The sequence below is a fragment of the Pempheris klunzingeri genome, chromosome 3, assembly GCF_042242105.1.
Source record: "Pempheris klunzingeri isolate RE-2024b chromosome 3, fPemKlu1.hap1, whole genome shotgun sequence".
NCBI lineage: Eukaryota > Metazoa > Chordata > Actinopteri > Acropomatiformes > Pempheridae > Pempheris > Pempheris klunzingeri.
The window spans coordinates 15,501,585-15,517,381 of record NC_092014.1 but is presented as its reverse complement, the minus strand read 5'-3'; the positions used below and the strand labels follow the sequence as shown (position 1 = coordinate 15,517,381).

General features: G+C 43.6%; 2 protein-coding genes across 5 annotated transcripts in view; both read left to right on the top strand.

The window, feature by feature from the left end:
- Positions 1-2,710: 2,710 nt before the first annotated feature.
- LOC139199339 (zona pellucida sperm-binding protein 1-like) lies at positions 2,711-4,930 on the top strand. Its single transcript, XM_070828392.1, has 5 exons — positions 2,711-2,770; positions 3,396-3,523; positions 3,602-3,782; positions 3,909-4,053; positions 4,856-4,930. The coding sequence occupies exons 2-5, from the start codon at positions 3,448-3,450 to the stop codon at positions 4,928-4,930; spliced, it is 477 nt and encodes a 158-aa protein (XP_070684493.1). The 5' UTR covers positions 2,711-2,770; positions 3,396-3,447.
- Positions 4,931-8,958: 4,028 nt separating this feature from the next.
- The window catches only part of rbfox2 (RNA binding fox-1 homolog 2), a 33,988-nt gene continuing 27,149 nt past the window's right edge, over positions 8,959-15,797 (top strand). For all 4 annotated transcript variants that reach the window (XM_070856337.1, XM_070856343.1, XM_070856332.1 and 1 more), the window contains exon 1: positions 8,959-9,227. In XM_070856337.1, the coding sequence (XP_070712438.1) occupies positions 8,976-9,227 (252 nt within the window). In that variant the 5' untranslated portion in view covers positions 8,959-8,975. The remainder of the gene's footprint in view (positions 9,228-15,797) is intronic.

Sequence of the window (15,797 nt, the reverse complement as noted above, 5' to 3'; positions counted from 1 at the left end):
CCTCCACTCTCCTCTGCCTGCCTGCCACAGCCAGCCACGGGTGAGATCCTCTACATGCTTTGCCGCTGTCTGCCCGTGTCATCTTCATATAAATGCTCTACTTTAATCAGGTCCCTGATTTTAAAAAAATTATAAGATTAGGTTCCTTTTGAAGTTGTTTAGCTATCTTATAATGGGATGAACTTGTTGGAAGACTCATTTAAAAAATCCCATTTATCTTTCCCTGGTGAAATGGCATCGTGAGAGCCTTTTAAATCGGGATATGCAGTAGCATGAGCGTTATGTTTGAGATGCTCAGTTTCAAAGATGTTCTTGGACACCTAAAGTCTTCGTGATACATGCATGGGATTGAAAAAACAAATCCTATTCTCTATCCATCACTTGGACTCATTTTATTGATGACGTTTCAGTCCTTTGAAGATCTGAGGGCTGAAGATTATTGACCTTGTTCTATATAAAAATATACATTTTGTCAATTAAAAAGGACAAAATACTAAAAATCCCCTCATGCTGTCCAATACTGTGACACCGCTAAGTACACAATCATGTTGGATTGCTGACACCGGTGGTTTATATCACTTTGTTGTCACTACAGCGATTTATGACGGCAGGCCTGCTCGTATGTAGAACACAGACGAGCAGTTATTCACAGTCAGCAGCTCATTTTTACGATCAATCCCATATGGACTGTATGCAGCATTTGCTCTGCATGCAGATGTAGTGGGTGGAGGTTTGTATGTTCTTTACAACTCAACTGGTAAGCTCTGTGAGTTGAGCTCAACTTGAAGACTATTTTTAAATGCAGTAGCTGGAAACCATGCATGGCAGTTTAAACTTACTTTATTGATCTCTCTCTCTCTCTCCCTCTTTTTAGACTCCCACGACCATTTCCTTACTTTTGAGGTTTTGGGACTTTTCCACGGCGCTGTATAGAACTATGGACCTGGAATGCCCATATAAAACTAGCCCTGAAACCCCATCGGTATCCCCCACCCCACCCAGCACCACCAGGGTGAAAATCAGCCCAGCTGTTGTCCCAAAGCCTAAAGTCTTATGTTCCTCCCACCAGATGACTGTGGAGCTCCCCTCTGGTCCCATCTCTGAGGTTGCTATGAAAGGTGTGTGTGTGTGTGTGCGCGCGCTTGTGCATGTTGGTGCATATGGTTGCCATCAGCTCTGCATGAGTTGAATTTAGCATGGTTCCACGGGGGCCGTTCTGGTGTACAGTTGAATGGGGGGTGGGGGAAAGGTGACTGGGTTGTTGTTTTTTGACAGGGCAACATTTAATCTCTGTGCCTCGCCGCGCTGAGAGCTATAATTGTGCCTATTTGAAGTCTACACAAAAGCAACTTATTGTATGTTTCCACATGTATGTTTTCAGACATCAAAGGCAACCAGATGAACCTCCATAATGCCCCAAAGCACTGTGGGTATTCTGCAAGAAAAGGCAAAAATGGCAAAATACTTCTGAGGCTCCAGTTACACCCGCAGTGCCACATGAGTGTGCAGGCAAGTATTGACTCAGATTTCACCCTGAGCACATGACCTTTGGTATAATTGACCATTTGCTGTACCCATTAACTCTTGTATAAACATTTTTCTCCAAAAGGGTAAGATGTACATCATCACTGTCTCCTACATGACGGTAAATGGGAGACAGGAGGCTCCATTTTTCTGTCCAGTTGCCATCCCAGGGTCTGGACAAGGTAGATGGATTTTATATTTACACCTCTGAAAGGCTATTCAATTCGCCAAAGGGTGTTTTTTTTTCCAGGCCATTCAGAGTTATTTTAACTGCGGCTGACATTTGTCGTGCTGTCCCTCAGAGTGCAACCTTCCCAGCGAACAGCGTCTCCCCTGCGGACCCAGCTCTGTATCCCAGGCACAGTGCCTCTCCATGGGCTGCTGCTTCAGCAAGCACCCCTCTGCCTGCTACTACCCCATGGATGGTGAGCTGCAATTTGTGCCCCCACTGGCATTTTCACGCCACTTAGCTGAATACAGTTGAGCTGTTTTGGGTACGGAAATGTAAGCGCTACAGCTGCTGGATATTTGAGGAGGCATATTCAGGGCCCACATTGCCTGATTCAAGCTGGCAGTGACACAAAATGTGAAAAGGGTATAAGATACCTTGGGTCTCATTATCAATTGCCTCCTGAGATTTCTGACCTTTTGTTCATCTGACCTTTACATAACTGCATGTGTGTTTGTGTGCTCCTCCAGAGTGCACTATTGACCGCCACTTTGTCTTCTCCGTGCCCGCCTCCCTCGTGGAGCCCCCTCTTGCCCCTGCCCTGCTTGTCGCTGCTAGTAACTCCTCCTGCAAACCTCAGAGAGTGACTTCTGATTACGCTTTGTTCAAGATCCCCATGGATGGCTGTGGTACACGCAGACTTGTAAGCTCCGATGAATGAAAACATATCCCAAAATACTGAAATGCTGAGTAAGGTCCAAGTGTTTTTCAGTTAATGGAGTGCGGTTTTGAAGGGCTTTTCTGCTGACATCTATATTTTTCTCATTTCGTTAACAAATCCCATAATAAGACCAAAATAAACAATGAATTGATCCTACAAGTATTTCCTGTGTAACTTAACAGCAACCACAGTTCCTGGTCCACTTAGTATTTACTTGTATGCATATACTGAATTTTGTGTCTGGTTCTGTCCTGACAGGTGGTGGGAAAGACTCTGATCTACATAGTGGAGGTCACCAACAAGGTTCAGGCAATCAGCCTCAACTATGGCACCATAACGAGGGATTCTCCTGTCAGGTCAGAGCATGTTGCTCTTTATTATCAGAATAAAGGGAAACCCCAAATAAGTTGATTTAACTAATTAGTTAATCTATTGCTAAGTTAAGCTAACTGCTTTTTTGCGGTGAGCAGGTGGTTTTAAAGTGGGATTAAGACCTGTTTCACTGTCGCCTGCTGCGGCCAAAAAATGACATGAGTGACCAAAACAGTGAAGTTGCAAGCAGAACCGCTAAACACTGAGTTGAAACTCACTATAGATCATTAAGACTAGTCTCTAACAAAACGGCTGGTTAAGGTAACAATGAAGTAAGTTTCTGTAGTTAAATGAAATGAACAAGAATTAATGTTCTTGCTGAGGATTTGTTTGTGTTTGGTTGGAAACATGCAAACTCTCAGACATCCATAGAATATGTTTCCTTATCCCTCTTTTATTCACATTCACATTCACAAACTCATTTAATTTCATATACAATGATTTATTTTATTCAGTGTTTCTGGTTCGATTCCAGCTGGTGTTCAGCCCCCCCCCTCTTTCTGCATCTCATGGCCATTTTCATGTTAAACTGTCAAAGGCAAAACATTAAATGGAAACAAAAGCATAATGTACAGGTTTCCATCATTATATTTCCTATCTCATTCTCAGGTTGTTGGTGGAGTGCAGGTATCTGCCAAACACTGTTCTGAGTGTGAGCTACATGGTTAAAACTCCCAGCCTGGGACCAGAGGTTCAGACCCAGGGGGTGTTTGGAGTCCAGCTCAGGATCGCCAAAGGTAGAGAGCCTGGGTCTCAATACTAAAAACTACCTAGCTTTGAGGCTTGAGAAATAACCTCTGCTGCTCTCATCCCAGACGACCAGTACAGCAGCTTCTACCCTCAGTATCATCAGCCCCTGCAGATGCTGCTAAGGAAACCCCTCTACCTGGAGGTGCGACTGCTCAACGCTCCGGATCCCAGTTTGGTGCTGCTGGTGCACTTCTGTGTGGCTTATCCTCGCTCTGGAAAAGCTGTGTGGCTGCTGCTCTACAACGGGTATGTGGAAACGGTTCCTGTATGAAGAGAACGAAGGAACAAAAATAGAGGTTCACATCATCACATTTTGAAAGTGCCTGCTGTCCTGTTATCTCATTCGCTTACTAACTCGATGTTACTCTCTAGATGTCCTAACCCCTTGGACCCAGAGCTGCAGCAAGCTGTGCTTATTACTCCTCGATCGCCCACTCCTCAGTCTCAGACCCGCCGCTTCACCATCAGCACCTTCCAGTTCCTTCCTGATGGTGAGTTCAAGGACCTGGACGAGGAGGTAAGGATATGCAGAGATATTGTGAGTTCTATGAATAATAATGAAAATCGTTTGTGTATTCTTTAAAGGAATAGTTTGACCTTTTGGGAAATGGGCTTATTGCTTTCTTGCTTAGAGTTGGATGGGGCAATCGGTGCCAGTGTCAGGACAAGTATGAAGCTATAGTGAGGAGTCAGCTAGTGTTGCATAAAGACTAGAAACAAGGGGAAACTGACTCTGTCCAAAGAGGGGAAAATGCTCACCAGTGCCCACAAAGCTCTCTAATCAACACACTAGATTTAATCCATTAGAAAGTGTAAAAAAACAAGTTGTGTTTTTACATGGGTTATGAAATGCTTGTAGGGGGGATTTCCCAAAATGTCAGTTTTTACGTGTTGGGGCAAAAGGAAAAAATGTATAATGTGCAGCTGTCTGCCTACAGTAGACAGCCTGTGAATTTGCCCCCTGGGAAACAATTACGTCTTATCTTAGTGGCAGTTGGCATTGGACTTTTTGTAATTTAGACTCCTTGTCTTTCATTCTGAGAAAAAGAACATGAAATGTGTAAACATGGTAAATTGACACAGGTTTTTAAATTTTTTATTTATCAGTCATATAGTCTATGGAAAATGAAACCATTGACAGCTGTATCTCTAAATCTGCAAAATCAGCATTCATTATGAGAAGATGTGGAGAGGCCGTTTTGTAAACTGCAAATTCTGGCCAAATCTCAATTGGTAGCAGCTGTTTTTCATATCACGCTGCACAGTCTGTAGACCGAATATTACATCAAATCCTGCTCTTATTTCTGCCTCCCTCTCAGATCTACTTCATGTGTTCAACGGAAATCTGCTCACCACAAGACGGGCCTTGTGTCGAGGGATGCTTCGGCCAATGACGGTAAGGAAAATGATCGGTCTGTCCTCAAATTACCCACCACGCCCTTATGAACTCTGGAAGATCACATGAGAAACACCCATGAATGAGCCCCATTACAGCACTGAAAACAGCCTGAGAGCCAGTAGTGGCTGCAGATCTATATGACAGCAGGACAATGATTTAGTAATGAGAGTTTTGAATTATTTATCATGACTGATCCACTTCCTGTTTTTCAGTTACAACATGGAAGACGCTTGAAGCTGGTGGAGATGATCTGGTGGGCTGTACTAACAACAATAAAAGCTCTTAAAGGACACTGTGTGTTTGTGTGTGTGTGTGTGTGTTTCTTCTTAAACTTGCAGCCATTAGACTTTACAACAGGAAGTGGAACTCCATGAAAAGTGGGAGGCAGCATTGTTCACATGAACATTCGGCCCCTCTAGACTGAGCACCATTGCTACTCAGGCTCACTTGTTTTGTTGTGTGGAATGTACAGTAGTACGTACATACACACAGAAGAGTTGGAGCTAGATAAATGGAGGTTTTGCCTATAACCGTTCTTCCATGAAAGAGGGAAATAAGGTACGACACATTGATATGGGGATTGTGTTTGAAAGGACACTTCAGAATATTTCCACCCAAGCTTAGTCATTCAGAAATGGTCAGATTTTCGTTAAACTTGGGGGGGTCCTGAGACAATAATAAGCTTCTGAGCCTCTATTAACCCCCACTGTGCAATGTGCACAGTATTCATTTGCTGTAGTTTTACACAGCTCTAGGGCTACTGTGTGGTAATGTGATCAAATACTTATTAATTGAGGATTATGCACAGCACAAGCACAACATCCAATGAAATGACATGGGGTCTCTCTTCAAGATGAACTCTAAAGGTCAGATCATACAGAGAGACCCTTCATAATGGCTCCTGTTGCTCATGTGATACCGTGGTGTAGTTCTTTTCCTAAATTTAATTAAATTACCACAAACCGTTTGTCACACGATACAGTGAACCTGGGGCAGTTGCCTACTTTGCCTGGTTGGTAATCCAGCCACGTGTACCACAGCTTCAACCTTAGTTTATTTATAGTGCACATCACCCAAAGAGTCTCTGCACATCTCACTGGTTCAAAATATAAACATCACACTGAACACACTTCAGTAAGAAACTCACGTGTACACACACACACGCACACGGGCAGAATCCCAAACACCGTTAATACAATAATGACAATTAAAGGAGTTACCTAAAGGTCCCATATTACACAAAATGTCTTTTCAGCATAAATGTGTCCCTGGAGTGTCTAGAGACCATCAAATTCTGAGAAAAGACCTCCCTCCCTCTTTTTCTCCTGCTCCATCTGTCAGTAAATGTGTGTAAAAATGTGCTGTTTAGATTTGGTTCCCTTTATGATGTCATATGGGGATCTGCTGATCATGTGACCTCCTCCAGCCCTCCAACAGGCCGACTGTCCATGTTCATTGAAAACCCCCTGAATTCACCTCGCTGTCCGCCATTGTTTTTTCCTCACTAACACCAGCTCCTGATAACACCAAGGTATCGATGCCGAGAGTGAAGCACGAGGGTTGTTCTGTTCCTCTAAAACGGTACATTTAGGCAGAGGCTGATAACAGCTGCAGCAGCCATGTCCGCTATGAGAAAAACATGGTTTTTGAACATTAACCCATGTAAACCTGTTCAAGTTGGACTGTCAAATATGTGTATGAACTAAAAAAAATAGCATGATATGGGACCTTTAGGATTATGGTAAATTCACTCATTCATTTTCTGGCTGAGAGTTACACTGAAATCAGTCTCATATCTGTGCAGATATGTCCATATTATCCGTAATCAAAACTAGTGCCCTGGCTTATTCTCACCTCTATGCGGTTGACCAATCACAGTATGAAGTGGGTGTGAATGTCTTTCAATGCTAAGAAGCTCTGACAGAGTACAGTGGCCCCTTTAAATGTTATGACTAATAAACACGTATCTTAGCATAATAAATGTGGAAATGGGGAACCAGCTAGCTTGGCTGTCTCTGATAAGTCACCTCCCAGAACCACTAAAGCTCACAAATTAACCCATCATATCTTAAAACATCATTTTTGAAGTATAAAAAATAATAAATTGTCATTTATGTGAGTTTCAGGATGACAGGCATTGGAGATCAGGAAGTCACTGCTCCCAGCCAAAAAATAGTCCCACACATAAAGCCCATAAATCCACGACTTGGACGTCCCCTTCGGACAAATCCATCTTGGCTGCGTTTCTACGCTGTTTCCAGTCTCTATGCTGAGCTAAGATAACCACCTCCTGGCTGAATCTTTATACTTAACACATATACATAAGAGTGGTACTGATCTTCTCAATTAGCTCTCAGCAAGACAGTGATTAAGCACATTAGTAAAACTGCAGAACTATTTCTGTTTATGAAATCAAACTGACTGACTGACTGGGGGGTCTCGCCCATTTAAAGCCCTGCAAGTCAGTGGGATCATCTTAAAACCAGCTTTTGCTTGTATCACAATTTGCTCCAGCAAACTGCCTTTGAAGCCTGCGCCTCTCATGGTAGCCTTTGACCACTGGGTGTCATCCAAGCAATAAAAATGCCAGAGGAGCATAAGGCACTCCATGCTGCATGACTCACAGTTTGTGTGAAGACCTTGGCCTGTGTGTCGGTTGTGTAATGAGTTAGGAATGAAATCTTTCAGAGCTGGACTTGATGATAAGCCCAGCCTCTGCTATTCAGCCACGCAGGGCGGCCACCATTAAACAGCAGGTGAATGTTAGGTGAACATTGTGAAATATTCTGAAACTGTGCAGCTGTGGATGTGGACAGCAAAGGGTGAGCTTGATCTGAAGGTTTGGGTACATACTGTAAAAGCATGGCAGTCCCCTCCGGGCCATGAGACCCCCCCCCCCCCCCCCCTCCTCACACACACACACACACACACACACACCTCCCCTTAGAGAAATGTATGGAAGCACTGCGGCATACTGCGTGTGTTTGCAGGCTGCATGGCTGCCTGGCTCAGCGTTCAAACGGAGAGCGGAAGATAGGAGGAGGGGAATGACTACACCAAGAGAGTAGGAGGAGGAGGAGGAGGAGGAGGAAGAGGAGGAGGGAGGACAATTTCCTTTCTGTAACACACACGCTACAAGATCACACCGGGAAAACGGAGAGAGGAAAGAAAATAATAGACGAGAGAAAGAGAGAGAGAGAGAGAGAGAAAGGGGGAGAAGGAAACACCGCAGCCCCTCCGTCCGTCCGTCCGTCCGCTCGTCCTCTGGTTGTGTGGTGTGTTTTTTTTTTGGGTAGGGGGGAGGAATCGTCTTTTCTTTTAACGCAGACTTGCGGACTAACATGGGGGGAAGAGAGAGCTCCTGACGAGGATTGACTTTCAGTGAACCTCAGCTCTGTGGTGCAAGTCTGTGGCCAATAGACGGGGAGGAAAAAAAGGCGACAGGGAAGACATGTTGAGGGGTTTTTCGTCTTGAGGTTGCGGTAGGATGTTGATGTTGTGCTCTTAGGAAGAAAAAAAAAAAGAAGGAAAGAAAACACACACGGCTCTCGTAGAGAAGAAAGACAACGAGGGCAAATGGGATTTGGGCGGTAGGCTTTATGCTCAGGAGCCATTGTTTTGATCGGTGTTTATTTAATTGGTTTGTTATGATCTGAAATAAGGTAGGCCTCTTAGGCAGCCCCGCAGTAAATAAATACACGGTCAGCAAACTGGGGGCTTCATAGCTGGAAATTAACCTGACAAACCTGCTCATATTTCAGGGGACATTTTTTTTTTTTTTTAATCGAGCCGCTGTGTTTTGTAGTGAGGTGTTTATGAGCTATTTGCTCAGATTAAAGCCCAAACATTTCCCAGACACATCAACTCTTTAATAGGGTCATACAAAGGCCCAGTGGAAAGCAGGAAAGCTACTCGGCAGCATTAAAACATCATTCTTCAGCTGCAGAGGAACTAGCTTTGAGCACAAAGGTGCACAAGAGGAGCTTGTGTATTTCCATCCCAGTTTTAGCTCAAGGCAGGGGACCGAAGAAGATTTTTAAATGTTAATGTCGACCGACGTTGCATCCATCATGCTGCCCGTGTCCCGGGGTCTCATGGACCGGGATAGAGAGCTGGACACCATGGCCGGGGTGCACCCCAACGCGGGCGGCGCTCCTGCGGTTGTCCGGGGCATGAAGCGCGGAGACCCGGAGCCCGACGGGCAGACAGCGGCGGCTCTGGTGGACTCGGCCGGCGCGGAGTGCAAGCGTCCCCGGATCGACGGCTCAGGAGGGATCGGCGAGGTTGGCCAGGTGAGGAGGAGGAAGAGGAGGAGGAGGGGGGATCTTTTGTCCAAATACTGTAACGCTGGCACGACTTTTCGGAATAAACACAAGCGTGGGGCGAGGATCTCTTGATGCTTTGGTGCATGGTGGCATTATTTATGTGCATCTATCTTTTTTTTTAAAGGTAATCTATTGTGGTTGCATTTGTAATCTGTTTACGTGTCCAAGTCCTAGTTGCAGATACAGTAGTTGCAGTTGTAGCTGCAGCAGAAGGGCCCCCGATGGCCCACCATAGACTCTGCACAGTCCATTACCAGCACTGCAGGACATGCCACCACATTTCACAGCTGTAAATGACTCTACGTGCTGTTAATGCAGTTTAAAGAGGGGATGTTAATAGTGAGAATATAATCTATGGTGTTGGCTACATGAGCTGCATCTTAGCTGCTGTGCTGCAGCTCAGACATTTTACTTGAGGTTTAATGAGGAATTGCAGTAGTACAATTTGCATTAATCAACCCACTGTGTTGTCACGCTGCCCCTTACACTCTGTTGCTGCAAACTCCCTAAAGAGCATTTCTTATGAATATCTGTTAAGCCCAGACAGAGTCCCAGCAGTGGGTGGAGACTGTAAACAAACTTGACCTTTAGTGTGAGGAAGAAAAAAAAAAAAAACCTTCCATGTGGCATAGTGGTGTGGATAACATTTGGTTAAGAATGGAAATTGATGTCAGAGTTTCCTTGTGTGCTCTTTGAAGAGGAGAGGGGGCAGGACAGGAGGGGGTATTTGAGGTAAACAAAGACCTCGAGGTTTATTTAGGGGGCAATCACTTCAAACACAGTCTAATTACGTTGATTTTCACACCCCTGCTTTTATGAACGTTATTGCTGCAGTGTACCGCCATCCATTCTGTGATTGGATCATAGAACGCCAGTAAAATTAATTAGCAGTTTTGGTCACGTAGCGACCCAAAAATGGTCAAATATTTCTTAATAGAGCACCACATGAGGGCAGGAGGATGCTCTGGACATCATTATGGTGTATTATTTAGGGTGAAGCACTCCACTGGAGGACAGAAAGCTATTTCTTCACCATTGAAAGTGCCATTAATGGAGGTGAAGTGGCTTGTTTTCTCCTGTTTGGAAAACTAAATGGCCGGCTGTCCATCGTCATGCCGTCCATGAGTGCTGACAGACAAGCTTAGGAACGTAATGCACTTAAAAACAGATGTGAGTGGAAGAGTGAGTGTGTGTGTGTGTGTGTGTTTGTGTGAGGGAGAGAGAAACGCAGATCAATAGCTTCAGCCCCTAAAATGTATTGAACGTGAGCTGGCTGGACAGTCCGGAAATGAGAGTGGGAGAGATGCCCCCCTCCCTCTCAGTTGGTGCAGGAACAGATTTGCCCTATCACTAGCAGTAAAGAGGCTTTGTTTCCAGCTAATGGGATCACATCTCATACTGGAGGGGGCATTATAACCACACTGATCCTGAGATCTTTATCCAAGGCAGAGGAATTATACGACACACATGAGTATGGTCCAGATGAAGATTATAATGTGGTATTTTGTGTAGAGCAGCAATGATTAGTCAATTGATAGAAAAATAATCCTCCACTATTTTGATAATCAGCTTATTGCTTAATTTTTCAAGAAAAAAAAATGCTGAAAAATAGTGTTTCCTGTCTCAAATACAAAGATTTCTCAAATACAAAGATTTCTCTGTTTTACATCAATGTGTATTAAATAGACAAAATGATTCAGTGAGAAAATGAACTACAAATGAATACACAGTGAACTGTGTGTTCGTTGCAACTCACAATTTGTGTCTGTGGTCTTCATAAACTATACTAGGTGTCACATTGAAAGCTCGGCCCTGAGGTCTAAGAGCCTTTAAAGAATTTCCACCATATACAGTATTTTTCCACTGTGGTCTGTTCCTCACACACAGCAACTATGACCCTGCAAATCCCAGTGTGAGCATATAAAACATTGTGACGTATTTTTATTCCCTGAACCTGGTGACACCATTAATATTCTAGTAGCAAATTGGGTTGAGTGACATTCAATTTTCCTATTTTTAAATCGGAGCACTTGGCTTTCAAAGAAACATCTATAAAAATGCACACAAGCGCTTTTGTAAAGCTAATCTTCGGACGAGGGGAAAGGATGGAAAATATGACGGCAAAGAGCACCCAGGCTCTCATAAAGCATCCGGGCTCCCTTCCTCCATCCTTTTTTTTAAAAAAAAAAAACATTTATCACCGGCATCACGGCAGGAGTTGAACTCTGACCTGTAACTGACGCCAACACAATGGGGTGTGGTTGTGGTAAAGAGTGGTCCATTTGCACCACTGCAGCCCAATAAAGGGATCTTTGCCATTTGCCCATTGACACTGCTGTTTTTCTCATTAGGGTATGATGTCACCACAATGGGAGGGGGTTGGAAATGCTCTGTCAAGTCAAATCTGCAAAGTTTTAGCAGGGCAGCAATGCATGTATAAATCAGTGCAGTGTACAGTACATCACTGAATGCTCAGCTAACAGGAGCGAATAAAGCTCACTGAGTGCATTCAACAGTATGAGCTCAAATGTGCACTGCTGCTCATAGAAATGAGCTGCCGACCTCCTGATGCTCACACTGTGCTCATCCAGGAGTATGGATTTTAAATGAATATTAAGTTACTGAACAGGCCACCAACTAGAGCAATCCCAGTAAGAGAAAAAAAAAAAAAGGAGGATGCATTTTCCGTCTATTTTGCATTCCAGTGCAGCACTGGTGAAGTCCTGCATTTTTCAGGATGACAGGGGATTCATAACAACACGCCACATCTCCAGCCCAGGTTTTGGGAAATGTTGAGAGGAGGTTGTCGGCTTCAATATCCATCCGGCGCGCTGCTGAGCGGCCCATGTTTTGTTGTCACTCTGCGCAGGAACCGGGGCTCTCTCTAACCTAATAAGGTCTTGCCTGGGGTGACAGCGCCGAGGACAAATGACTTGACTCGGACATTAATGTAGGTGGATCACCCCTCTGTACTTCATCTCAGCCTGAAATAGAATGAAAACGTCAGCAAGAAAAATGTACTCTTGCTGCAAGTTGAGAAAATTTATTTAGTTTTTGGGCCCCTGTTTTTCGGTGATAAATTGCCGGCAGAGGTCTGTTGACTGAATTATGTTTGAGTGGGACCAGCAGGGAGAAGCCTGCATGTTTTGGTGCTGTGCTATGGGGCAGATTTGATGTGCTTAAAGTGTAGTTATCCTCACTTATCAATTGCAGTTAAGTGATTTGGGTCTTTTATTTCTTTTGTTAATTTTGATGCTGTTTTTAAATATGTATTTACTCATGTTTACTTAGAACATATGCTCGGCATTAATTTGCATTTTGGCAAGATCTGTGCTCTGATGCTCTTTTATTTCATAGTTAGAAATAGAATTGTGTGTGTGTGTGTGTGTGTGTGTGTGTATATATATATACACACACACACACACACACACACACACACTACTCACAAAAAGTTAGGGATATTCGACTTTCAGGTGAAATATATGGAAAATGTAAAAAGTGAATGCTACAGTGATATTATATCATGAAAGTAGGGCATTTAAGTATCAGCATGCAATGGTAATTTTATTAATCTTAAACAATTTATTGAAAGAAAATCTAACAACAGTGGTAGGTATACCACAACAAAAAATTTTCAGTGTCTCAATAAATTGGGATGTGGCCAAAGGACGTCCACTCCTCTCCTTTCTGTGACTCTTCCAGTCACTCTGTATCACTGTTACAACCTCCTGATGACACTCTGTGACCCTCTAAGCTCAGTGAACACCTCCGTCTGAGGACTTCCTGTTTGAAGCCTCGCAATGGCGAGGTGCTGTTGATCAATAGTTAGGTGTCGTCTTGGTCTCATGATGTCAGAATGTGAACAGCATGATGAGGAGGACTGTTTAAATACCAATTCTAACTGAAGCAGGAAATGTATCGGTCGATTCATGGATCAAACCTGTTGTGAATTTTGCTGTTAAGCTTCTTGTTAGAGAACAGCAACTTGTGCAAAAAGTGCTGAAACACTGAACAGTTGGACATGTGCATTCAAAAGTTTAGAGAAGGTCACATCAAGTTCACCTGGACTTTTTGTGAGGTGTGTGTGTGTGTGTGTGTGTGTGTGTGTGTGTATATATATATATATATTATGCTTAAAAATAGTAATTAAACAACATTATTAGAATTAAAACGCTTACACGATTCAAGTCACTCTTGTCGGTAAGTGATTCATAGCTTTAGACAGCTTTTTCCAACCGATTTTGTCATACATGAAAAGTAAATTGAATATATTTGTTTTGGGTGTTCATCAGACAATCTCCCAATTTTCTGGCATTTCTAAGACCAACCAATTAACTGATTAATCAAAAACACACTCTGCAGATAAGCAGTAATGAGTTAATGTCCCAGAAGTCCAGTATCAGGGTCCATATTCAGTGGAATGATGTTGAAATATTCATGTTGAGTAATCATGATGGGCAGTTGTGTTGTGCAGTAAATAATCATATGCAGAAACAAATCTTCAATCGGATCTGAAAGAATTGGGGGGGATTAAGATGACAGTTTTATCTTGAGGAGCAGATTAGTGCAGTGGACATCAGTTTGATTGTGGTGCATGTGATTCTCTGCTATATGATTATTATCATTATTATGCCAGAACACTTGAGGCAGCTTCCAAAATCCACTTTGGCTGAAGCCAACATCCCAGTGGAAGAGCATGTGTAGGTTTACTGTGGAAAGTCAGAGGGATGTGAAGTACATTCAGGGAAAATAAACTTCAGATCGCCTGGCCAACTCTTCGGAGGCTTAGCACGTAAGTGCTCTATGGATGAAATGGATTCACATCCTCCTGAGTGTATGGTGTGCCCTGCTTTGCAGTTAGGGAGGAAGACTCTCAGAGCAGTGAAATGTAGTTCCTCCTCAGAAGAGCAGCGTCCCAAGGCACGATAGGAATAGAGTCTTGTGACCAAATTAGAAATTACACACCCACAAAACAATGACACACAAACACACACCACACACACACACACACACACACACCTACCACCACCTGTAGTTTTCGGATAGGGAGTAGCAGGGTTCATGTGTAAAAGAGATCACTGTTGCCTTGTGAAAAGATGGTGCGAAGGAGAAACTTGGAGGTAACTGAGCTCCGCTTGCTTGTTTTCAGATTTTATAATGACAGAGTCGTTCTTGCTCTCTCCTCCCCTTGAGCCCCACCCCCCCTTCGCCATCTGTTGACTTCAAGTCATTTTGTTACTTTCTCCTGATTGCTCACCCAGTCGTCCCCTGTATAGTCTTCTCTTGTTTTAGCCACCCAACCCCCGAAAACCACCAACACCACCGTCACCACCCACAGACGAGAATCAGCTGTGCTTCATTTGTCACCAACAAAAAAAAGCCACAAAAGGTCGAACCATGATTAACTGTCGCTGCATTACATACAAAATCTTGCGCAAGTGACTGTGGTGTTGAGAGTGATACACACTGGTCTTGGGAAGCCTCCATGCAGCCCTCCCTCTCTCAATCCTCCCAGTTCCTTAAGGAAATTAAGCACATGACTCCGCTCATGTATGAGTCATTGTCTTTGCTCCCTCCATCTCTTTTTGTTTTTTTCCCATTGCTGTCCATTTCCCGTTGTATTTCCAGCTCCAGTTCCTCTCTCAGCCTCTCGTAATATGAATTCCAGATGTGTCTGCTTTAGCAACACCTCCCCCTTAGCTTTTGACACGCCGCACAGCCCCATAAATCTCTTTTTGTCTCCTCTTTTTGGTTTTGTTTTGATCCTCTCCTGCTTCATACCATCAGTGCATTTTGACGTTGGCCTCGCTGTAAACTACGGTTTATACTTTATTCATGTTATTGAAGCCTCTAAGAGGTGATTCATTATTTAGAGCTTCTACCTCCCATAGCCGGTTCACTAAGTACATTTTTGGCTCTGAGATACTCTCACATAAACTGCATTTTTCGATCGCAAATACACTTCCTTCTCCCCCCTTTCCCGACCAAGCCGCCTGCATTTGGAAACATTGTGCTTAGTTTTAGTGAAATGCCCCCATGAGGTCCAGAGTTAGATGGCTACAGTATTAATCAGGCGAACTCAAGCTGTGAAGCGCGCAGAGCAAAGTGTTCCCTTTGGGGACAGAGCAGATGAGGGACATTGGTTCCAGATGAAAGCAAGATCGGGGGGGGGGGAACAGAAAGAGGAGGGAGGAGCTGAGTTGTTTTCTAATCTAGTGATATGAAGCCAGAGACAGGCAAATCTGTTTTCCCCCTTCAAAGCATGGTGTAATTGCTGTGAAAATCTCCGCTTTTAATGGAATACATTAGCATAAAAGCTGGAACACAGTGTTATGAGTACAAATAAAGTGAGTTACAAACTATTTTAGGGAGTAGGAGCATGATTTATGTTTAATATTTGGCTCCAAACAAAATGAGTTTCTTTTTAATGCATCTTGTTTGACTGTAATTACTCACCAGATGTTTGATGCATCCGTCTTTGCTTTACGCAGCCAGAAACATTGAGAGGAATGTATTGGAGATTGCATCAGGGCTCAT